This window comes from Danio rerio, chromosome 5 (assembly GCF_052040795.2).
Source record: "Danio rerio strain M-AB ecotype USA chromosome 5, GRCz13ab, whole genome shotgun sequence".
NCBI classification, from domain to species: domain Eukaryota; kingdom Metazoa; phylum Chordata; class Actinopteri; order Cypriniformes; family Danionidae; genus Danio; species Danio rerio.
The window spans coordinates 4790733-4817542 of NC_141025.1; the positions used below are offsets into that span (position 1 = coordinate 4790733).

Sequence of the window (26810 nt, forward strand, 5' to 3'; positions counted from 1 at the left end):
TTGTCTGTAGTGTATGTGTGTGTGTGTGAATGTTTCCCAAAGATGGGTTGTGGCTGGATAGGCATCCTCTGTGTAAAAACTTGCTGGATAAGTTGGCGGTTCATTCCGCTGTGGCGACCCCGGATTAATAAAGGGACTAAGCCGACAAGATCCCTTGGTTCCGGCTCGCATCTCAGCCTGCCTGTCGGACATTTCACAATGGATGAAAGATCATCATCTTCAGCTGAACCTCGCGAAAACGGAAATGCTTGTAGTTTCGGTCAACCCGACTCTGCACCATAACTATTCAATCCAGATGGATGGGGCAACCATTACTGCACATAAAATGGTGAAAAGCCTTGGATTAACGATTGATGACCAACTAAACTTCTCTGAGCACATCTCTAGAACTGCTCGATCGTGCAGATTCACACTCTATAACATCAGAAAAGTCTGACCCTTATCTGAACATGCAGCTCAACTTCTTGTTCAAGCTCTTGTTTTCTACAAACTGAATTACTGCAACTCTACTAGCCGGGCTTCCAGCTAACTCTATCAAGCCTCTTCAACTGCTTCAGAACGCAGCAGCACGAGTGGTCTTTAATGAACCTAAAATATCACATGTCACTCCGCTGCTCATCCGTTTGCACTGGCTGCAAGTTGCTGCTCGCATCAATTCAAAGCTCTGATGTTTGCTTACAAGCGACTTCTGGCTTTGCTCCTTCTTATCTGCTCTTACTTCCGCAGATCTATGTGCCCTCCAGAAACTTGCGTTCAGTGAATGAACGTCGCCTCGTGGTTCCATCCTAAAGAGGGAAGAAATCACTTTCCCGAACGCTCGCGTTCAATCTGCCCAGTTGGTGGAATGAACTCCCTAACTGCATCAGAACGGCAGAGCGACTCGCTGTCTTCAAGAAACCACTAAAAACTCAACTATTTAGTCTCCACTTTTCTTCCTAATCTGCAATTGCCTCTCTGGCTCCACCGCTAACTGTACTACAAAATTTAAAAAAAGACTAATGTTTTGCTTCTTACACATTACACACCTGAAACTTGCCTACAGCACTTATTCATTGTTGCTTTTATAGTTGTGTAAATTGCTTCCTTGTCCTCATTTGTAAGTCGCTTTGGATAAAAGCGTCTGCTAAATGACTAAATGTAAATGTATGAAAATTAATTAAATAAATGAATCTCTACTTAATAATAATTAACTTTTTTTAACTTTAACGATCTAGCTTAGTTATTGAAACTTTATTTGACCTTATATTTAACTGTATTAGCAAAACAAAACAAATATTTAGGTGCAGAAAGAACTATTTTTGATTACAGTGCGATGTTGAGGCAAATGCGCATGTGCACTCTGAATAAATTAGTACAGGCCAGTCAAGTACCTGTATTCTCTTCGTCCGCAGGCAGGACTCTGTAATGTGTGCAGAATGTGGTTTTGCATTGTCTTGTTGAAATATGCAAATACGAATATAAAATTTATTATTTAAGTGTCTAAGAAAGTAGAATACATGCTCATAATAATAATATAGTGTTTTTGGACACAGGCACACGTCTGTCTCGTGTGCGTCTTAAATCTGTATGGAAATTCCCTTTCATCCTTTAGAACAGTGTTTCCAGTGAAATAGGATCTACAATTATTTTGCTGAGTGAACAAAATACTGCAGTGTTGCTGAGCTTTACTTTTTACATTTAAAAATATATCCAAATAAGGAAGTGAGAGTCATGGAATAAATATGTCGTTCAGTTATTAGAAAACGAATGCACAACATCACTGACGTTTGGATGTGTATTCAACTTCACAATTACCATTTGGATGTGTATTCTTTTCTAATAATTCAACAGACCAGAGTCAATTATTCCACTAAACTTATAGTTCCTACTGCTAGAAACACTGTTCATATGTTGTATTTTAGACATTTGACTTGCGTGTAGGGCTAGTTTCTTGTTTTTTGAACTGTTGTAGCTGTGAATATCTGAAATCATTCAGTGCAGTGATATAGAGCTGCAATGCGCTCAAAACCTGCCGGAACTACTTTAGCTGCATGAAAATAATGACCTCCAGGGGTATCAGAATCAAGCATTCAGCATTCATTTAGTACAACTAAAACTTGATCTGTAACTGTTTTAAGAATAAATTAAGGTATTGTGCAAATAAGGCCAAATAAACAAAACCACCCAACATTACTTTCAATAAGACTATTAGGTGCATGAAATTCCAGACTAAATATTAGTGCACATGTAAAACTTAAATTTAATATGAAGTTACTGTGCAAAAGATTAATTACTAATAATCAAAATCAACCCACAATCCTTTAAATAAGATGCTCCGGGGAGCATACAAGTCTTAATTGTCCTGTTTCTTTCATTTAATACTTAGAAATACTGATTAGTGGCCATTACACTGACCCACCTTTATTTTGAAAAAAAAAAAGGCAATTTAATTTTGGTTAATAAACACCACTAGCCCACAAACAGAATTTATCCAACTACCTCAAATACTTAATATATAAATATATAAATGCTTTTTGTCCAAATAAAACCGAACAATGTTCACCAAGCATTGACAGGGGCAAGATACAACAGATGTGTGTGTTAGGGTTGGGCATCTAAGCTATAATGCCGATCCGATACGCATCTCAATACAAAGAATACAATTCGATATATTAGCGATACATTTGTGACATATTGCGATGCAACACGATACGATTCACACCCATATCACGATACAATGCGATAATTCAGCACTAATTAGATCAAGTTTATGAGATTATGTGAAAGAGGATTCTGTGCCATTGAATGAGTTTGATTATTTATAAACCAAGCAAAACCAAGACTTTTTTTACAAACTGGCTTTTCTCTCAGAGCCAGAGTGTCAGTTTACAGTAGAGGGCCATTTTAGAACCTATAGCACATATTATTTAAGTATTTTCAAGATAAACAAAATGTATAAGTGCAATATATATTAAAATATATATATATTTGCACTCTTTCAACATAAAGGTTTAGCATTGCACAACAAGAATTGTGATTTAACTTTTCAACTATGAAAACAAGTTTTACAAAGATATATTTTGCCACTGAATATTCAAAACTTAAGGTGGTGAACTAGCAGTGTTATGCTGCTTTAAAACATCACTGTCACTGTAAACAACAGGCTAATAAAAATATAACAAACCAGCAATCTTCTTGCTGTGAGGTGGTCAAACTACCCACTGTGCCACCGTGACACCCAATTATTTTTATCATTATTATTATTAATATTATTATTATTATAATTAAATAAAAATTAACAGGAGGTGTTTAAAACCTTTGTTCTTCGTGACACTAGGCTGAATATCTTTGCAGATGAACAATGCAGTAACATCCATTATTGTCAGAGCGCACAAAACTGTTGCGCATGGAAAAAAAAACTTGCAATGCTTTTCTCACCACTTTTGGAGCTGGTAGCTACAGTTGAAGCAATGCGAAAGCCGGGGATGCAGGAACACTGGAAGATGCTTTCACAACAACACCGAGGCGCCGCTTTAAGTGAGATTTCAGATTACTCGTACTGCCCGCGTATTTTACAGATGTGCGGCACATTTTGCAAATTGCATCTGTCCCGTCATGTCGTCCATCCTTAAATCCATAATGTTGCCATACTTAAGATTTAAAACTCAGTGGGGAATAAAATGTTTGTTTTGCTTCTCGCGCTTTCTGAGGGCGCACCACTAGCTTCATCCGCACACCTGATACACTGAGTTGTAGTGTGAGTGTACACATCCGCAAATCCGTTGCTAAGGCTTACTTTATGTAGGTCGATTAAATTATGCGCCAAAAACAGGTTGACAACACTTGTTAATAAATAAAAAATACATTCTATATTAAAAATATAAGCTGTATCTCGCAAAAACCGATGCATCTCGCAAAAACCGATGCATCTCGATTTGCTTCCAATATTTCATTCATCCTCTGCTGCTCAACCGATGCACTCGCATCGTGCACGCGCATGACCGCGTATCGATACATATCGATTAATCTTCCCATCCCTAGTGTGTGTGTGTGTGTACATATACATTTCATAACATTACTAATAAAACAATTATTGTAGAAATGCTATACAAATAAGCTTGAATTTATTTATATCACTGCCATGAGATTGTGCTTGATCCCGCACCAGCATGACCTGATTAAAACCAAGTTATTTTGAGTGTGCATGGATAAGCACATGTTTGTTGACTATAATCAAAAGCATTTGTGTTTGAAGAATTGCTTTTAAGTGTACGATTACTTTTATTCAAAATAAAATCAATCAAACCAATACTCTTGAAGAGAGTTCCATACACAGTGCGAACACTCGTTTGTCCGAAGTCAAATACTGTTTCAAGAGTAAGCTGATGATAGATTATAAAGCGTGTTTGGCATGCTGTCCCGGGAGAGAGCCCTAAGCTTATAAGATCCTCGAGCCCTGGGCTCCTTCCTGTTAACTGGGTGAGAGGGGAGTTTGAGCTCAGGTAGGTCTTAAGAACTCCCCCAACTTGTTTATGGCTGATGACAAATTATAGAGATAGCTATAGAGAGAGAGAGATATACAGCTTACTAAGAGCATGTCTATGGTGCTAATTTGGTATGGCCAGTTAACTTAAATCATGCGTCTTTGGACTGTGGAATGAACATGGGGGAAACCCACGTGAGCAAAAGGAGAACATGTAAAGTTTGCACAGAAATGTCGACTGGCCTAGAAAGGACTTAAACTGGTGACATTCTTGCTTTGAGGTAACAGTGCTAACCACTGAGCCACCATGTCGCCCAATCCAGAAAAAGGATTGAGTAGGGGTGGGAGGGGGGATTCTTCAAGATGAAGATACTAAGGTAAGAAACTCTGGGTATTTATAGTGAGTTAGGAATCATCTGATTGGTGAATCATGTGTAGCTAATACAGGACCAGCTGTGGTCAATCATAAGCACGTAATCCTCTCGAATTTAGTTTGATTAAACTTCACTATGTAGACCCAATAGAGAAAACAAACAGATCCTTTACATCCATTATGTTCAGTTAATTCTGGACTTCATTGTAGTTGTGGGGTGGAGTTCGTTTTAGTCTACAAAATATATCTTCATTGACTTAAACAAAAGTCTTTCATAGCACAAAAATACATCCAGATTTTTAGTTTTATTCCTATTTGCAAATCTGAGTTTACGTTCTAAAACACAATCAGTATTGTTATCAATATGCAAAAGCTGACTAAAAAAAGTGTAAATGTATTTATTAATAAATATATATAAATTATTTATTAATATCGGTTCAATAACATGAAAAAATGCTCAGAAAATGCATCCAAATTAAAGTTTTATTGGAGGAAAAAAAGGCCATAAAGCACACACTCACACTATGACATGAAGTACATAATGACATTGAACACAAAGTGAAGCTTTGCTACTGTAATACATGTGAAAGGAGACGGTGGCGGGCAGCTTCTGGAATGAATGCAAAAAACGAGAAAATGCTGTGACAACCGTAAAAAAAAAACAGGTTAAAATGTAGAGACTAAAACTGGAGCTCTAAAAGAAATCCACATCATCAGGTGCGTCTAAATCACGATACTCGATGATATTGCGAGGATCTCCACGCATCACTCTGGACAGAAACAGAAAATAGAGATGGAGTCATTTAATTAAATTTGATGTCAGAATTATTAACCCCCCTCTTTATTTTGTCAGCACATTTCTAATCATAATAGTTTTCATAACTCATTTCTAATAACTGATTTATTTTATCTATGCCATGATGACAGTAAATAATATCTGACTAGATATTTTTAAGACACTTTTATACAGCTTAAAGTGACATTTAAAGGCTTAACTAGGTTAATAAGGTTAACTAGGCAGGTTAGGGTAATTAGGCAAGTTAATTGTATAAGGATGGTTTGTTCTGTGGAGTATTGTAAAAAAAAAAAAAAAAAAAATAGCTTAAATGGGCTAATATTGACCTTAAAATGGCTTTTAAAAAATTTAAAACTGCTTTTATTCTGGCCGAAATAAAACAAATAAGACTTTCTCCAGAAGAACAAATATTATCAGACATACTGTGAAAATCTCTGCTCTGTTCAACATAATTCGGGAAATATTTAAAGAAAAACAACTCAAATGGGGGCTAACAATTCTGACTTCAACTGTACATCCTAAAAACACGTTATACATTAGACATTTACAACACACACCAAAATAATGCATCATAAATCCAAGGCCTTACCCAAAACTGACTCTGCATTACAGAGCTGAACAATTCTTTATTATTATTATTATAAAACTTTGTTTTAACCTGCAGTTACAGGACCAGGGTCGTCCACGGACTCTTAAAGTCTAAAATTCCATAGTATAAAAAAGGCCTTAATTAGTCTTAAATCTGCAATTCACAGGTCTTAAAAATGCAATCGATACCATCCTCTAAAGGAGATTGTGTCCATTTTGAAATCTGCTTTATCTCTTGGATTAACCTTTTCCGCTGTGTGAAAGTGGCACTGTGTTATTATTAAGATCAGTTAAAAGTCTCAAAATGTAATTTAAGCCATATTTAACTTTTTTTTGCCCTTTCAAGCTATTTTTAAAATGCTTGCCGCATGATTTAAAACATTCTGGTAGACATCAGTCGAAATGGTTTAACCAAGTTTTTTTTTTACATGCATTTTTTATTTCTTTTTGCTATTTGGGCTTATTGGAGCCTAATTAGAATACAAATCTAAGCATTATCTTTTGATATGATGTATTTTTAGAGAAAAATGATGTCCATATATGTGGACTCGTGCTCCAAATTTACATAAAACACCTTTTTCCTGATTTTCTTTGTAATGCATATTTAACATAGAATTTATTTTTTTGAACTTGCTTTGTCAGAGTAAAAACAACATTTTTCCCATTTTAGACAGTTGAAGGGGAAATGATGCACTCGGTCAAGTTTACCTTAGTACGTTGGATTCCACTTTAATGAAAACATATTGAACTCTATTAATGCAACCATTAAGCAGAAAACAGCATGTTTTACTGTAGATTTTAGACCAAGCGCGCCACCATCTTGGAATGTCGCTGTGTTTGACATCACCGGGTTGGTTTCGTTTCTCAGCTGAACAGATACAGTGGAGATAATGGAGACTGTAAAGCCTAATTTAACCCAATGCGTGAATTTGTGGAGGCGGAGCTGCTGCAAATACAAGCATCAGATGAGTTTCTAATATAAAAGTGTATATATATATATATTCAGTTTTTTTTTTTCCTCTTTTAATTCCCGATGATTCATGCATTGGGTTAAATTAGGCTTTACGTTCTCCTCTACTTCCATTGTTTCTGTTCAGCGGTGGAAACTAAAGGCTGATTTATACTTCTGCATCAAACGCACGCATATGCTACGGGGTTGACGCATAGCCCTACGCCGTGGCTGACGTGCATCTCTCAAAAAAATGTAACTACACATCGCAACGACACGTAGCGCAAGCTCTGTGATTGGTCGGCTTGGTAGCGCTGACGAGTCTGGGCGGGACCGAGAGCCGCACGAATGGCGCAACCACGTTGGAGCGATTGTTTACAAGTGTGGAGTCCCGTGAAGGAGCTCCAGATGGAAAGTTTTGTTTTGTGTTTACCTCATAGTTAAAGTTGTTGCACGTCCGCCGGTTCCTGCCTCAAAATGAGCGAGTTTGAGCCACTTGTACATCCCGGAAGTGTTCAGGAAAAGCAAAACAGCAGTGAAGAAACTCGACACAGAGGAACATTTATACCTCACTGCCAACTAGCGTTTCGGAAGTGTTAATGTAGACCAACAGAGACAGCGCGCAGAATTATAAATGCACAGCCACGCGCGTTGCATGCGCCGTGGGTTACGCCAGTCACTTGACGCAGAAGTATAAACCAGGCTTCAACCAACCCCTTGACGTCAGACACAGCGACATTCCAAGATGGCTGCGCCCTAGGTCTAAAATCTACAGTAAAACATGCCGTTTTCTGCTAAATGGTTACATTAATAGAGTTTATTTAATATATTTTCATTAAAGTGGAATCCAATGTACAAAATAAGGTAAACTTGACTGAGTGCTTCATTTCCCCTCTAAATATAAAGTTTTGGTCATTTCATATGCTGCAAGACAGTTGCAGGATGACATTATATGTCTGTAACAAAAGACAAAACATTCAATGTATTTTAAAAAGCCACTTAAGAGCTAAAAATGTGCTGTCCTATGTGGCCACTCAAGCCCTAGGAGGTTAAGAGAGAAAACAGTCAAAAAAATTGTCAGCAAATGCTTTACCAGAACAAGATCAAACAAAATTTGAAAATAAGCATCTATAAACCAATGAAATGCTATAAAAACAAAATATTGTTATATTTAATTTAATAGGCATAAGTTTTCGACATTGGAAAATTATGTTTTGATAGTCTTGTTAATGCAGTTTGGGAGGAACTGATGTTAAATTTTTATAATTATTAATGAGTTTTTCAAACTATACATGTATAATTAACACACTTATGGTCACTGTTAGAATGGTCATTAGTTTTGTTGCATGCCTTTTTTATTCTGCACTATACAATTTATCTTAAATTTAATTCTGTGCGGTACTAAAAAGGTTTTTAGTTTAGACTTATTGGCACTGGCAGTACTCAAAAATTCTTAAGATAGAAACACTAACAATGCAAAGTGAAATAATCTACGCAACTGTTACCCCTAGTCCTTGATAATAAGTACTTCACTCATGCAGAATATACTTGAAATAGTGTGAACAGCCAGGCCTTTGTGTTTTTGTTTCAGTTGTATTCATTTTAGATTTTCTTTTGTATTTTTTACATTGCAATATTTGTACACTTGAGGTTTGCACTTACATTTTGTACAATGACAACCAATATTCTATTCCAATCCAACTTACCGGCTGTTTCTGGGTTTTCCAGGATATCCGCCCTGTCCACGGAAGTTATCATAGTTGCCTCTGCCTCCACCATACTGGTTAGGGGGATACGGAGGACCACCTGTTATCAATTGGAGAAACGTGTGAGTACGGCATAATCTAGTATTTAAAATGGTAGCAATCAAAGCTGGGAAATTATGTATAGTTTTCAAATTCATTAAAAGAAACAATGTTCTTTAGTGAATTTGTTCAAATTCTATGTTTTTTTTATAAGCATAGAAAAAGCTTATGGCTGCATCGTTTAAAACTGAGGTGCATTAATACTATTAATCGTTTCTTTTTGAAGGTGCCATTAGCTATGTTTCCATTTGCAAATGTGCATAAAAAAAACAGTTGATGGAGACGCCATGATGCGCATAAATTTAGCAAATGCGCATAAAAAACTTATGCGCCTAACTGGGTAGGATAAACTTTTTATTCGATAAGAAAAGATGTGCATAAACTGCGATGGAAACACTTTTACCGCACAAACTCCAGCATGCGCATTAAAAAAGGTCATGTGATTTTGTTAAGAGATCATGTGATGCTTAAAATGTGCGTGAATGGACAAAACGTCAGGCTGAGCACATTATAAAACATCTGAAATATTGTTTTGGTCATTATGAAACGCCTTACCATTTCAGTATTAATGTTATTATATTATCAAGAGCGCCTGTGCTCCGCGTCTGACACCTTCAAACGCCACTGCGCGCTCACTGCTTGTCAGGATTGTCTTCTGAGGCGCATTCATTTAGAAGAGATTGATGCAGCTTCTCCTACTGCAGCAAATGCAGTCTTTACTGTTGATATTTGGCGCCAGTTAATCAGGAAGTGACAATTTCGTTTGCTTTGACTCGGATGGAAACGCTGCTTCATTCGCACAACTTTTATGCGATATGCGCAAAACTGGATTAAAGTTTATTCGCATTTTTGGATGGAAACATAGCTATTGTCTGTCTATAGCTTGGAGTCTTTTCTGTTATAAATTTATCTGTTAAAATTTGAGGTGCTGATTAAAAATAAAGGTATTAAAGGAGTGAATGAATTCAAGTATCTTGGCATAACTCTTAACAAGACTATACAATTTTTAATGTCTAAAGTAAGAAAGTTAAGCCAAGTCTAAACTGTTTTCGTTTTATTAGAAGGTTTTTAACATATCACACTGCAAAATTATACATGCACACAATGATATTCTCTCACTTGACGTATTGCATTACATATTGGTCACAAGCCTCTTTATCGCCATTGAAGCCTGTTGACTCAATATATTAACAAGCAGTTAAAATTATGGACGTAAAGCCTATGCGATGGCATTAGGGATGGGAAGATTAATCTATATGTATCGATACGCGGTCATGCGCGTGCACGATGCGAGTGCATCGGTTGAGCAGCAGAGGATGAATGAAATTTTGGAAGCAAATCGAGATGCATCGGTTTTTGCGAGATGCATCGGTTTTTCCAAGATACAGCTTATATTTTTAATATAGAATGTATTTTTTATTTATTAACAAGTGTTGTCGACCTGTTTTTGGCTCATAATTTAATCAACCTACATAAAGTATGCCTTAGCAACGGATTTGCGGATGTGTACACACTACAACTCAGTGTATCAGGTGAGTGGATGAAGCTAGTGGTGCGCCCTCAGAAAGCGCGAGAAGCAAAACAAACATTTTATTCCCCACTGAGTTTTAAATCTAAAGTATGGCAACATTATGGATTTAAGGATGGACGACATGACAGGACAGACAGGTTGGGGTGTGGTGTTGCAGACGCCGCCCTCTCTATACTGCCGCCCTAGGTCGCCTCTATGGACGTGCCGGCCCTGTTCATCTGCAAAGATATTCAGCCTAGTGTCACGGAGAACGAAGGTTTTGAACACCTCCTTCTGTTAATTTTTATTTAATTATAATAATAATATTAATAATAATAATGATAAAAATAATGGGTGTCACGGTGGCACAGTGGGTAGTTTGACCACCTCACAGCAAGAAGATTGCTGGTTTGTTATACTTTTATTAGCCTGTTGTTTACAGTGACAGTGATGTTTCAAAGCAGCATAACACTGCTAGTTCACGACCTTAAGTTTTGAATAATCAGTGGCAAAATATATCTTTGTAAAACTTGTTTTCATAGTTGAAAAGTTAAATCACAATTCTTGTTGTGCAATGCTAAACCTTTATGTTGAAAGAGTGCAAATATATATATTTTAATATATATTGCACTTATACATTCTGATTATCTTGAAAATACTTAAATAATATGTGCTATATGTTCTAAAATGCCCTCTACTGTAAACTGACACTCTGGCTCTGAGAGAAAAGCCAGTTTGTAAAAAAAAGTCTTGGTTTTGCTTGGTTAATAAATAATCAATCAAACTCATTCAATGGCACAGCATCCTTTTTCACATAATCTCATAAACTTGATCTAATTAGTTAGTGCTGAAATATCGCATTGTATCGTGATATGGGTGTAAATCGTATCGTGTTGCATCGCAATATGTCACAAATGTATCGCTAATATCGGATCGTATTCTTTATATCGAGATGCGTATCGGATCGGCATTATAGCTTAGATGCCCAACCCTAGATGGCATCATTGTCATGTTTTATGTAAACATAACCTTTTTAGTTTTAAAAATATTAGTTTTATTAAAGATAAAGATAGTTTTATTAAATTTAATTATCTTAAATTGGTTTTTAAACAAATAAACAAATTCACCAAACATTACGAGGCTTTCTGACAGCTGACCAATGACAATAAACATTTAAACATCGAATTAAAAAAAAAAAATGCACATTTAAAGCACTTCACAGGACCTTTAAGACCCTGCATAATAAGACAGCCTGAATAATAATTCCACTATTTTAGCCAACACTCACCTCCATAACCCATAAGTGGAGGTCTGGGCTGACCAAAACCCATGAGACCTTGAGGACCCTGCGGTGGGAAGGGAAGACCACCGGGTGACAGCACTCCTAAAACAATTAAAGCAAACTCCATGTTCATTTCACATCAGCAGCTTTCAGCACCAAATGCAGCAGATTTCCATATGCTTTACCCTGTCCTGGGCCTGGATGGGGTGGGGGTTTCATCTCCGGGATGCATGGTCTTTTAGCATCCATTAGGAAGTTGTTGAAAAACACCACCTCTTTCTTTACTTCCTCAATCTTGTCCCCGTGTTTGTTCAGGATGTGCTTCCTCACAAACTCTGGGCCCTTGAGAGAAAGAGAGAGAGATTGTAGAATCAGCTTTACTGATTTACTCCCTAAACTGGAAACTAAAAATAATAAGCTTAATAAATTAGATTATTATTTTTTGCTCAGTAATAGTATCATTTATTTATCACCATATCAGCTTTATTGGCTTTTACATAGTAGATTTGACAGCTATTTTACATTTAAAATGTGACCCTGGACCACAAAACCGTATGTTCAAGTCTGTTACGTCTTATGTATTTTTTTCCATGTCATAAATTCATTATAATATTAAAGGTTATTTTAAACGAAGTAATTTTGCAGATTTACTTCCATAAATACCTCAAAATTGCGAAGAACATAATCTGGACAACTTTAAAATGTGGTTTTCAATATTTAGGCCATGTCCACATGTTTACAGGTATTTTGATAAACAGGGTTTTCCCCACTTTCATTCAAAAATCTGTGTGGTGGAAACTCATTTGATTCATCTTCGTTTATATACTCATTATAAAGGTCTGTTCTTTAGTTTCATGGATGTACTGTTTACATAAGACCAAGTGTGACCACTTTAACATCTGTTTATCACCAGATAAGATCTGGATAAGTGCAGGGTGATTTAACAAACTACATGTTCGGATGAGAGGTAAGACGGAAATATAGATGGTCAAAAATGAAGTCTAGCGCTGATGTAATGGATTCATCCTGTATGTCAGTGGTAATTAAAATGTTGGTCTCATAACATTATTAATCTGTCAAATTTTCACTTAATGTAGTGCCAGTTAAAAAATAATAATTAGCTTCCAAGTAGAAAGGCTGAATTTGTACTTTCTTGTAAAATTCTGTCAAATAATCTTTAAAACAGGGTAATACATGTGAAAGGAGACGGTGGCGGGCAGCTTCTGGAATGAATGAAAAAAGAAGAAAATGCTGTGACAACCGTAAAAAAAAAAAAAAAAACTGGTTAAAATGTAGAGACTAAAACTGGAGCTCTAAAAGAAATCCACATCATCAAGGGTCTTAAAAAGTATTAAAAGTTAATGAATCAATTATGAAAAAATTAATTATGAAAATTATGAAGAAATTAAGGCCCTTAAAAGGTATTAAAAAATCTTAATCAGGGCTCGAAATTTACTTTTTTACTTGGTAGCACCGGTGCTCCCAACTTCAAATATTTAGGAGCACCAAAAAAAATTTAGGAACACCCAGAAAAACTTTAAGAGCACCCACCAAAAATGAATGAGCACCGCTGCAAATTGTTTTTTTAAGGGATTTATTGTATTTTAAAACAACATCAATAAGACTAACAAAAAACAGAAACAACTATCGCTGTGATGACTTGATATTTGTGTGCAATAATTCCAGAATGAATGTCTAATAATTATAGAATATTAATGATGATGAAAATGACAATAATAGTAACAATGAATTACATTTCTCATTATGATGCTGCCTTGAACGACGTGCATGAATATCTGCTATAAAAAGTCGTTACTTTATGAAAAATAAATGTATAGTTTTTTTTAATAGTTTTTTAGAAGCATTGCAGTAAGAAATATTGATTTTGTACTGCTGTTTTTATATGCATGTCAATTTAATAAATAATACTATGCTACAAAACAAACAAAAGATTATAATAAATAATTAAATTCAATACTGAAAGCTGCAAAGCAGTCATCAGTAAATAAATAAAAAAATAATATACACCTCAAAAAAGAATAGACAAGAGAAAGTAAGTAAAGTCTCACTTCTATCACTCTTTAAAAGTTTTAGTTTCAGTTTGTGTCAATTTAAAGGTTCAGTCTGAGCTGATCTTCATTTTTTTGGGTTAGTGGAAAGCAGGCGAGTCAGCCGACTTTATGAGCAGGCAGAGGAGGACTCCTGCGATGACCACCGGCGCAATACCGCTCGTTGTTATGATGAGCCGCAGTTTCAGTGTAAACTTATTAAAGGCGAGCTTCTTTGGCGATGATATGTACAGTATTAGATTTGACTTTTAGCGGACATTTGCGCTGAACATGCATCGAATGCAACGCATCGAGATTCGGGCACCTTCTCCGAAAAGCACGTGCTCGATTGATCTCAGCTCAGGATCAATATTCACCACATGTCATGATCGCTCTCATCTGCGCCTCAACTTTAGGTGGGGTTTGCAAACCTGCGTGCTTTAAGTTTTTACTCTTCAGCCATTTGCATTTCCCGTGGTCATAAAAGCTCCTTCCCTGTCATCTGACAGCGGAATACCTTGAGTGAATGACAGCTAATATGAACCAATATAGCGGCAGAGAAGAGCGATTCAGCACGTTTTTACAAAAAATCAAAACAGGTCTCACTACAACCATTATCTGCAGTTGCACTAATGCGCCAAAATATATTATGAGGTCGCATAGATTATTTTTCGGGCGCATATGCGACCAAAATGGTCGCAATTTCGAGCCCTGTTAATCACGGTTTAATTTTATTCAAGTGTTGTCCAAAGACTCCAAAAAAGCCTAAATATATTTAATTTCCCCCTAATATTAACGACGGCATGATTGAAACAACCACGTAATTTAATCTTTAAGCTTTGTTTCTTCTGAGCTTATCCGAGTTCTGTTGCACTGTTGTGCTCCGTTCATTTATTTAACTACAACTGTTTATTAAGAACGGTTTATTAGGTTAAAAGTTTGATACGGATTAGAACTTGAAGTGGCGATGAGGTCTTAAAATATTCTGAGAAGGTCTTTAAATAGTCTTAAAAAGGTTTTGAAAGCATTCCTGCATATACCCTGTTATACATAAAGATTATTCATATTCTTAAACCAGTTTTACAGGACATGTTTTAATCACATACCTTAAACTTTTTGCCACTTAGAGGGCAGAGCCACTTGTCTTTGCCCAGTTCCTGCGTGTTGGCCACCACAAACTTTTCCACTTCCTGTTCTGGGTCTTTGCGGCCCATTTTCGCCGCTTCGTCCTCAGACAGGTTTTCTTTCACACTGAACAAGGGTCCCATTTTCTCTTCAAAAGTCTTCTGCCAGTCACTCACTATAAAGAAGACAAAGAAAGAGCCGCAAATTTCTGTTACATGCAATTTAATGAAGAGTGCAGATTCTTAATCTAATGCTAGTCCTGACACAAATGCTCAGCCATTGGTTGAGGCAGAAATAGCTTTTTTTCCTCATGTTCTCATTCATGCATGTTTTAAATGTTTAAGCAAACAAATATATCTAAATACCACAATACAGCTGCTTTAGAATGCATCTCATTAGGGCTATGCAATATGATGAATTATATCATATAGACAAATTAAAATGTCTTTAGTTTTATATTATGCTCTATTTTTTTCATTATTTATAGGAGCGTAATTTTATAAACCCTTAAGGCCCGTGCGGCCGAAATCATATCGCACGCATTCAACGCGAACTTCCGCATACACCGCGATGACGCCACATTTGCCACAGTTTAATAACAGAAAGCTGATTGGCTAGTGCCAGTTGACCATTTTGTAGTTGTAATACCGCGAATTACAATAGGACTAGTGAAATAAAGAACTACAACACCACAAAAACCAAGCAACAACAACAAAAAAAATCATTTAAATGAGCATTAGATGTAGCGTTACATGGACATCTCAAAAATAAGACCTGTGCCAAAATATTTAAGACCTAGAACAGCCAATTTAAGACTTTTTAAGGCCTTAAAATCCAATTTTAAATTTTAGACCCCACGGAAACCCTGATATTAAGTGGTCAGCAGTGACTGCAGCACGTACCCTCTCTGAGAGTAATGCGGTTTGGGGGAATGGGCCCTCGCACATGGATGATCCCGCAGCGGTTCGGCATCTCGTCCTCACTCGGGTACTCGCAGGTGTTGTAATAGTCGATAGAATGTACAATACGCAGATAAAAGAGGAGACGGTCCAACACCTGAGAGAAGACCAACACAAACACAACACCTACACTTCATTAAACTTGTACACACAAAAAAAGACAAGTTTTCATTTTTACAGTTTTTAGGCTATGCAATAAGAGTGTTACTGTGTGTGCTAAAGTAAATATCATGGTCATTTTATTACTGAGCACTTGACTGATGATGATGTTGATGATGCAAAACTACCCAAATTTAGCTTCTGTACAGATAAGCTGAAGAAGGTATCATTTTACAAAACATACTGTACTACACTTTACACTGTTCACCTGTAGTCTAACTATAAAAAAATCATAAAAGTTTAGAAACACTTATACAATTAAATAGTGAGCAAATTATATTTTGGGGTAAACCATCCCTTTTAACCATCATTTATAATTGTACACAAAAATTTCAACAATAATCTACATTGTAATGCGCTATATACAGTTGAAGTCTGAATTATTACCGCCCCTGTTTATTTTTTCCCCCAATTTCTGTTCTGGGAAGATTGTTTCAGCACATTTCTAAGCATAATAGTTTTAATAACTCATTTCTAATACCTGATTTATTTTATCTTTGCCATGATGACAGTAAATAATATTTTACAAGATATTCTTCAAGACACTTCTATACAGCTTAAAGTGACATTTAAAGGCTTAACTAGGTTAATTAGGTGAACTAGGCAGGTTAGAGTAATTAGGCAAGTTCTAGTATAATGATGGTTTGTTCTGTAGATTATCGAGGAAAAAAATTTGCTTAAAAGGGCTAATAATTTTGTCCCAAAAATGTTTTTAAAAAAATGATTAACTGCTTTTATCCTAGCCGAAATGAAACAAATTATGCTTTCTCCAGAGGAAAAAATATTATCAAACATACTGTGAAAATTTCATTGCTCTGTTAAACTTCATTTTGGACATATAAAAAAAATTAATTAAAATCAAAAGGGGGCTAATAATTCTGACTTCAACTGTAAATAACCATGAATTGAATTGAATTGAGTACAGAATTTCTCCAATCCGAAATATAATTTAGAGCAGTATGCTGTGTTTGGGTGAGATGATGACACTTTTCACTCTGTTTTTCTGACCTTGACGAGTTTCTCATCTCTCTCCACAGTAATCTCAGTGGGGTTTCCCTCTTTGGATCCATCTTCAGAGTCGCCTCCTCCAGCACTTCCCAAAAGCTCTTCCTCTTCCGCACTCACTTCCTCTATCAGGTAATCAGTGATGTTCTTCAGAATGGGGTTTTGAGCAGGAAGCTTCAGGACATTAAGAGAAAAGCAGAAAAAGAAAGGCTTGTGCATAATGGAGGTTAATCAGAAGTGGAAAAGCTTTATGTGATTAACACACTAGCAAAAAACCTGAGGGTGACTATTGCTGTCAGATTTGTAATACTGCACAGTGCCACCTTGTGTATCATTGTATTTCTGTTTTACATTAATCACCATCTAAATGTCACAGTGATTTTGCGTATTTAATCTGCTCATCACTATTGAAAAATCACCCAGGTCACCATCATTTACTCATCCTCCTCTTGTTCCTGTGAGTTTTTTTTTCTTCTGTTGAACACAATAGAAAATATATTGAAAAATGTTGGAAACCTGCAACCATTGACTTTCATAGTATTTGTTTTTCCTACTAATATGGAACACGTGCAATATTGTAATAATTATATTACGAATATTACTGAGGACCACAAACACATATACTTCATTAAATATGTATTATCATTACATGTAAATAATATTTCTTTTGGAAAGGCACTATATAGGCTGTATAGCTGCAGGTTAACTACTTTTATCTACTGCCATCTTTATACACAACTCCTTAATGATGTGCACCGTTTGTGAAGCTGCTTTGGGACAATAATTAACTGCAAAAAGCGCTATACAGGTAAACTTGAATTGAATACTATGGAAGTAAGTGGTTACCGGTTTCCAACATTCTTCAAAATATCTTCTTTTGTGTTCAGCATAATAAAGAATCTTTTGACTGGTTTGGAACAAAATGAGTAAATGAATTTCAGTTTTGGGTGAACCATTTATTTAAAGCACAAGCGATAAATAATCTGGGGCCTGTTTCAGAAAGAAGGTTAAGTGAAAACTCAGAGTATTTTAACCCTGAAATGAGAGAAACTCTGGGTTTTCTGTTTCAAAATGGCAGGTTTGTTAAACTGGAGACAGCAGGGTAAGTCAAGCCTGTTTCTGAAAGAGGTCATTTTAACTAAATGTCAGTTACTGTGGTCACTTACTCTGTGAACCTAACCTGGTCAGGAGCAGACTTTATTCTCTAAACTCTGAGTTTCTGTCGGTCTCCTTCACATTTTTTTTTATTTATTTTTTTTTAAAGACTAAGAAGTATTTCTCGCCTTAGCCTTAAGTTTCCACCTATTTATTTTAATGCTCATTTGGAGATAGGCATAAAAACAATTGATGCAAACGTTATGATGCACATAACTTCTGAAAATATGCATAAAAAACGCACATAACCGAGTAGGATAAACTTCTAATCGATAGAAAATATGCCCCTAAACTACGATGGAAACACTTTTACTGAACAAATTAAAGTATGAGCATTAAAAAAGGTTTGTTATAAGAGATCATATGATGATGAAAATGTGTGTGAATGGACAATCCAGCAGGCTGAGCACACTAACACATCTTAAATGTTGTTTTGCTCATTCTAAAACGCCTTAAGCATTTTCGTATTAATGTTATTATATTATTAGTGACCTCCAGAGTGTGCAGAGCATGTGTTCTCCGCGTCTCATGGCTGCAAACGCCCCCACGTGTTCATTGTGTGTCAGCAATGTCTTCCGAGGCGAAAGTACATTTATTAAATAAAGAAAAGAGTGACGCAGCTTCTTCTACGGCAGTATATTCAGTTTTACTGTTGATATTTGGTGCCAGTTAATCAGGAAGTGACGATGTTCTCTTTGACTCGTTGGATGGAAACGCTGCTTTATTCACATCTTTTATGCAATATTCCAGTTTTGCACAAAAATTTTATTAATATTTTTGGATGGAAACAGCTATTGCCTACATTTCAGTCACACAAAGAACAAAGTCATGTACAAGAATGGTTTGTTCTTTTTAAATAATTATATTAAATTCACTGACCTTCGACAAGTACTTTTACTAGATTTATGGGATTATTATTTGTTCTAAAAACTATTGTTAAGTTCTGCTTACATTGTAAATGTCTTTTTAACCTCTATCACTTGATCAATAATAGAGGCAGACACACAAGTGCACTTTTACATCTATTAAAACTGATCAGTGTGTATAAAAGTGGGAACGTGTGTAAAAATGATATAAATGTCACACATAATGCTTATATTATACTTAAATATTTAAATACTTTAAATGTAAAATTACACATTAACTTGAGCAGCTATGGTTTCCCGCACTAACCGTCTCTGTTTCACTGATGCAGTGGCGTTGCTTTTCAAAATATATGCTCATATTTGCTATAACTTTGCATGAGCACATCAAGTTCAGCTGGAGAAAGAAATGCTGATCTCTTTTTTCAGATGTTGCCATGGTCACTCGTAATATCTGCGCTGCATTGATAATGCCTTTTTATAGTCACGGTGTGCGCGCTTAACTCTGAGTTGGTCTACTCAAAGTTGATTGACTCAACTCAGATCAGCTATTCTGAAACCCAAAACTCTGAGTTTTTAATCTCTCTGTAAATGAACTCAGAGTTCAAGTTTAAGTTGAACCTCCTTACTGAAACAGGCACCTGGTGTGCACAAGGCTCAACAAATGATAGCTCTCAGTTGACAATATTTGAGAAAAAAATAAATAAATAAATTTAAAAAGTCTGAAGCTGTGAAAGTGACAGGGTTCATACACATTTTACTACTGAAATTCCATGAATTTTCCAGGACTTTCCAGTAAATGTTCATGACCTAATGCTTTATGTAATGTCTACGTATACGTGGTGAATAATAAGAAAAACAATGCATGTTTAAATTTATTACAGCATATCGTAAAACACGCAACAATCTATTTAGTTTAAATGTATTTTTATATCAATGTCAAATTTATTTAGATTATGCTTACATGGCATTAACAATATGAGAGCATGTTTTTAGCCAAGGACAGAAAAGATGACACTATATTCGAGAATACATATATTTGGTAAATTAAATCATGACTTTTACAAGACTTTGTGGGTTTTCCGAAACATTTCTAGGCCTGGAAAATGCCATGACAAAATTCCATGAATTTGCCAGGTTTTCATTGACTGTACAGGATTCAATGCAGTGGTTCAGATTTTTACTTGCCCTGCCAAAATTTTCACTGGCTCCACCAAAATAAATAAAACTATGAACAATTAAATAAATAAATAAATAAATAAATAAATAAATAGCTATTTCTTAGCCACATATTTGAAATAATGTGTCAAAAATAATATTTGTTTTATAATTATTTTGTAGCATAACAACACCAGGACGCACCAGCATATGCTCTCTCTCCTAATAATAATCAGTGAATCTAGAATTTAAATATTTTAAATATTTAGCAGTAAAATATAGCAGTATGGAAAATGTGCAGGTATTTTATTGCAAAACAAAAGGTGGCTGACTTAAGTGACGGAAAATTATACAAAATTCACTTCTTTTCGTCGTGTTGTACCCATGTAAACGTCCACAACGTTAGAAGCAGACGTTTTCTTTTAGCCTCATAATTTGATGTGGCCATCTCTTCACTGTACTGGTTTTTACCAGGTTGTGGAAAAAAATAACGTGCTCACAACGCCCAATCAGATAAAAGGAACCAAAAAGCAACACGGTGTTTTCGACTTCACAGAAAAGGTAGCATTCAAAGCCTTAAAAGCCCAAATTGTTTCTTGATTCTAAGACATGCAATTGACAGATAGTCAAAGGCAAATTAAAATTGTATGACAAGGCAGCACTGGCCTGATCAGGCCATGAACAATTCTCTCTACTGTCCCGAACATCTCTCACGCTGGCCCTGGGCAGTCCTAATTGTTAAACCCAGCTGTATAAACCCTGAAGTGACAGTACCTCTAGAGTGGGCGTCTCTTCTCTGGGTTTCTGGCTCCAGAGTTTCTCCCTGTCATCCAGTGCGTGAATCAGTTTAGCCGCTAGCTTGATGTCGTTACGCAGAACCTGCTTATGCTGAGTGATTCCGTTGACGTTTCGCACCCGACGCGCCAAATCACGATTAACTCCAGGAGCCAATTCACAGTCCCGCAGCTGCTCAAAGAGGAGAACAGAATCAGCAAACAGAAATAAAGATGAAGAGTCAGATGTTTATGTTGATGAATCTAAAACTCACCCGGATGTTCTGCAGGTTCCAGCAGATCTCTTTGATGTTCACTCCTCTGTCAAAGGTCACCCAACAACGGCGGAAAAACCTGGCGCGCAGAGATGCAAATGTTTAGCCTTTAAATTTAGCCCTTTATTATCCCTCACATCTCGGTTCATTAGTCTTCCTTCACTTGTTCCAAACTGGCTTGAGTTTCTACTGTTGAACATAAAATAAGATAGTTTGGAGAAAGCTGCAAACCTGCAACCACTGACTTGCATCGATGGTTACAGGTTTGCAGCTTTCTTCAAATCTTTTTTTTGTGTGTGTTCAACAGAAGAAACTCATAGGCTTATAACCATTTAAAAGTGCAGTAGGTGATTGTCTTCAGAAGCATTTGTTGTTACGCTGGTTTAAAGTCTCTACACAGTCTAATAGTAATGATTACAGTAAATGATCTAAATGTGTTTATATGTATTTTTATATTTTGGGTAAGGCATAAAACAAAAAAAAAATATTCATCCAATTAAATAGAGTCGGACCGACATCTATCATAATTCCAATAAGTAGCCCAATCTGTCTGTCAGCAAATGCAGATTTAAACAACTGCGCAGCCTTTTGTATGCAGATCCGCCGTCCGCCGCACGTTCACGAGAGAAAGCACACGCGCGATTGGTAAAAACCTGCTTAATCAAAGCTTTTTAAAAAGCTGAATCAATATTGGAGTTACCTTTGCACACTGGAGAAAGGATGACGCCATGTCTGAAGGATTTCTCTTAGACAGGTAATGTTCTGTTTTAAAATGGTTTTAGCTTCACGCAAAGCTGATGTAACGTTAGATGTTGTTGTTACAAATGGCTTATATCTTCACTGAAGTGTTGTTCAGCCACTTAAATCTTACAATGAAAGACTTAAGACTATTTTCAGTTTCATAAGGGACCTTTTACATCATTGATAATGTAGATTTTAATTAGTTTAACAACAAAACACAAGTAAATAGCGCTATTCCGCCTAGTCTCTCCCTATATTGTTTACCACGCAACTCTGAATATTTGGTCTTAAATCGCATGTCAGTTTGGCTTGCTCACTGTCGAACAAGCACTAGTCGCTTTAACACATGAGAGAGGGTTCTTTTGCGGTGCTCGTGTTTCAGGAGGAGTGGCTTCAGACGGCAGGGGAGGGACTGTGATTCAGAGATTTATGCTAAGCTGTTAGCATTGTGGAAGATCACCTACTGCACCTTTAAGGCTACATAAAGAGCGAGTTTATTTCATTTCAGTTAAGTTCATTTTTGGGTGAATTAACAGCGTTTTGAACTAATCTCATTATGCTATATTGTAAATGCAATACCTGTATTTTAATTCAACCTACCTGCGCTCTGGCTGTGGTTCCGACAAACAAACGCGCATAAATCCTGGATAACGTCGACACAGCTGCCAAAATAGAAAGAAATTTAGCCTTTTGATAATGTAACACAGACCACAACAGTAAAAATCACTCTGCTCTATCAGTGTAAAGTGTGTTTTCTGTGAACTCACAGCCACGATCTCTGCTTTAGATATTGTTGGAGCGATACTCCTCATGAACAGAGAACACGTCCTGTGAAGAGGTCGAGGACGTGGAGGCTGATCATCCTTTACTTTCTTCTCTTTTTCCTTCTCTCTTTCCGTCTGCTCATCCGTCTGCTCCTTTCCATCAGCCGCTTTAAAAGACCAGAATCACACTCATCATAACCCGCATTCAATAATACTAGGGATGTAATGTTGAACCGCAAAAGGGTTGAGTATCAGGGCTCGAAATTGTGACCACACATTAAGCACGAGATGTTCTAACGTTATTTAATCCTTCAATTAATCGTCACGATGCTGTCTTTCGTGTGACTGACATCGCGTTCACCATCGCTAAAGAGCATGCATTCACTGAGATGAAACTAATATTGCAGCTCATGAAAAGACCGTTACTGCTATTAAGATGACGTATGCAAATAATAAAGTTACATGTCAATATCATTTGTGCAATATCAGACAGCACCCGTGAGAACAGCACAGTTATTGTTAATTCAGTTCATCTCATTTACGTCAAGCAGTGTGTGCAGGGCCGGGAGCGCATGCAGATTTCTGTTTATTTGTTAGTTTTGATTATCGTTGATTTCAAATGCAATAAATCTGTTAATATAAAACGTGTGGTAACGCTGCTCATCATTTTTGGTGGGTGAGACTAAATTTTGTGTGGTGCACCTAAATGTTTTAAGTTAGGAGCACGGGTGCTACCAAGAAAAAAAGGTTAATTTCGAGCCCAGAGTATCGATTTGAACACAACAATTAAAATTGAGACATTTGAAATGGGTAGAAAGAGTAAATCTACAGCTCGTTAGGCTTGTCTGCGGTTTCCTTTAAATGTTTTACGGCGTAGGAAAGTGTTTTCACAAAACTAAGGCCTCGTTTACACAGGTTTAAGTTTGAAAACGCATAAGTTTTGCTACGGTTACGCCATCTGTCCACACTACGCCGGAGTTTTCGAGCGCCGAAAACAGAGCGTTCTGAAAACGCTGGAGAGGCTGTTTTCATTCTAAAACGCTGCTGCTCCGTCTCAGTGTGGATGAGGGAAAACGGAGACATATGAAAACGGAGGCGGGGCTGCTGAGATTTGCTAGCTGATTAGGGTTTTTGTGTCATTGCGTATCCTTCCCTTATTCGTCAAGCCCCTATCACATGACTATAAAACATGGCTTTAACGCTATCAGAAGACAACAGACCAGCCTTTACTGTAAACAACAACAACATGAACACAGAAATGGGAGCGTTGTTTGCACTATTGTCTGTTTTAGGCGCCATTGTGCAGTAAAACTTTTACTACAGCAGCGGCATATATCCGCTAGAACGCGCAAGCCCAGAGTGCGCGAATGGTCATGTGATGTCCGTTTTTGATGGCGTAGTGTGGAGGGAGATATGTTCAGCAATGCTAGGTGAAAAGTTAGTGTTGATGCAGATCGTTTTTGATCTAAAAAGCCGTTTTCAAACTAAAACGCACTAGTGTAAACAGGGCCTAACTTCACATTATAAAATGAATTCAGTCAGATTTAGACTGAAAACTGCTCATGATGCATCTTTGTTTTGATAACATATTACAATGCAGTGGCTGCCTCTAAATGTAAATAGAAAAAGCACAAGAAAAACCTGTTTATATGATCCAATTTCTTTTTTTTCATAACTTTATTTAATTTGGAGATTTTTTTAAATATTTAAATGTAATTTTTTATATTCCACATTGAAACCTGCAGAAATCTAAAGTAAAATCTGCAATGTATATAGGGCTTGTGTCAGATCGGAAATCTATTATTGCATCTGAGATCATGTAAATAAAAAAGTCCAATGATAAAAAAAAAACAATTCCAATTTTAAATATCAAATTATATTTAATATAAACAAATAATTTAGATTCATCTAAATTCAAGAGCTGTATATAAATAATCTAGTTTTTATTCCTGTAATTATTATAACTATTAGAGGTATTATTTGTTTTTATTCCCCCCTCATTTCCTGTGTATTTGATTAATTTGATGAATGCTTTGGCAATACTGACAGAATACTGTCATGTCATTAAAACAACTCGAACTAGCTCTCCAAACGGGACATATCGCCTTCCAAAGGGCACTTCGGAGTGAAAACTAGTACTTCAAAGGGCACTATAAAATGAAGGATTTTGAAAAACACAACTGATGGACACTTCGGGGAACTACCTTTTGAGCGGGGAAGCAGTTTGTTGTCATATAATGCACTAAATTCAGAAGGGCTCATCCTTATGCTCTAATCTAGTGGTGCCATCATCAATTCCGGGAGGTCTGGAGCCCTGCAGAGTTTGGTTCCAGCCCTGCTTCAACACACCTATCTGTAGGTATTAAATAAGGCCCCGTTTACACTAATGCGTTTTAGTTTGAAAACGCATAAGTTTTGCTACGGTTACGCCAACTGTCCACACTACGCCGGAGTTCTCGAGCGCCGAAAACGCTGGACAGGCCGTTTTCATTCTGAAACGCTGCTGCTCCGTCTCAGTGTGGATGATGGAAAACGGAGACATCTGAAAACGGAGGCGGGGCTGCAGACATTCGCCTCTCTGATTGGGGCTTTTCCTGAATATTAAGTAGCCTAACACACACAGTTCAGTCCTGCATCTTCTCCGTGTAAGTTCAGACTTCGCAAGTTTGATCAAGGCTGCAGTCTCTTCTTCTCAGTTTGATATGGACAACAGACTATACCGAGGACACGGGTAAATCTTTAAAGGGAACAGTGTACTTTATAACTTCATTCACATCACCCTGGCTACGTTGTTTCACTTTCTCAACAATAAAATGTAAACATGATTTAAGGAACTGCCTATTTTCATTTTAATATTAGCAACTAAACAGACAGCAGAAATGTTGAGGCGCCATGCTGCATGAGCGTCATCTTCACTGTGTGGATATTTATACAAAACGGAGCCGATAACAACTGCCTCCTTTCAATTTCAGTGAAAATACGAAACACACCCTCTCTTTTGCTGAATATCAGTTTTAATAATCGATAATGGCCATTATAAAAGTATAACATACAAAAACTTTATACATTATAGGAAATAAAGGCAATCGATCAGTCAATATACAGAATGTACGTGGTTACATTAATCATTAACTTATCTTTGCGCTCTGCCAAAACACGTTACCTGAGAACAAGTAATAGATTCCAATGACCAAAGTCAGGGAATATGTCGTTAGATAAAGACAACAAGATAAATGAAATATCACGTTTAATAAATATAGTGAGATTAGATCCAGCGGGAGATGCTTGATGAGAAGTCCAACTAGCAGAGCTCTCATCTGGGTAGATGGGCTGCAGCGCTTGCCAAAGTGTGTCTGTGTGGTCACGTGATGTGCGTTTTCAGTGTTTTGGTGTGGACGGAGAGCAGTTCAGAAACGCTGGGTAAAACGCGAGTGTGGACGCGGATCGTTTTCATTCTAAAACGCCGTTTTAAAACTAAAACGCACTAGTGTAAACGGGGCCTAAGTGTAAGGAACTGGCTTTGACACCTGTGCTCTAAAGTCCTCTGAAGGGATTAGGGCATAGGGATGAGCCCTTCAGAATGGAATCCACCCAATGTCAGAAGCTCCGGAGACTAACCTTCACCCTCCTCTTCTTCCTCTTCCTCCTTTTCCTCCACCTCTTCTGGTTCTCTCTCTCTCTCCGAGGGTTTCTCCGAGCAGTGAGAGTTTGAGTCGGAGTCAGAATCAGATTCGCTCTCAGATGCACTGGCTTCATCCTCGCTGTCTCCACTATGCTTCCTCTTCCTCTTCTTACTCAGCTGAAGAAAAAAAAAAAAAACAGGATAGCTTTGAAAACAAGTTTGCATCTATTAAGTTGGCTCAATGGATGGTTCATTAAGAGTGGTGGACATTAAATAAGCATTTTCACCTCACTACTGTTCAAATTGACTACTCTTTGGTTAGGTTTGGGGGCTGTTTTAGCCCCAATGACTTCCATTATAATGACATTTTTTGATTGCAAAGCCTTATAATCATGCAT

General features: G+C 36.8%; 1 protein-coding gene across 3 annotated transcripts in view; it reads right to left on the reverse strand.

The window, feature by feature from the left end:
• Nucleotides 1-5292: 5292 nt before the first annotated feature.
• The window catches only part of srrt (serrate RNA effector molecule homolog (Arabidopsis)), a 46521-nt gene continuing 25003 nt past the window's right edge, over nt 5293-26810 (reverse strand). For 2 of the 3 annotated variants that reach the window (XM_087251175.1, XM_087251176.1), the window contains 12 exons: nt 26409-26589; nt 22794-22957; nt 22627-22688; nt 21286-21364; nt 21012-21203; nt 17065-17235; nt 15841-15994; nt 14920-15113; nt 11951-12107; nt 11772-11867; nt 8875-8974; nt 5301-5605 (listed from right to left, as the gene is read on the reverse strand). In XM_087251175.1, coding sequence (XP_087107301.1) covers nt 5530-5605; nt 8875-8974; nt 11772-11867; nt 11951-12107; nt 14920-15113; nt 15841-15994; nt 17065-17235; nt 21012-21203; nt 21286-21364; nt 22627-22688; nt 22794-22957; nt 26409-26589 — 1626 coding nt within the window. In that variant the 3' untranslated portion in view covers nt 5301-5529. 3 annotated transcript variants of the gene reach the window in all.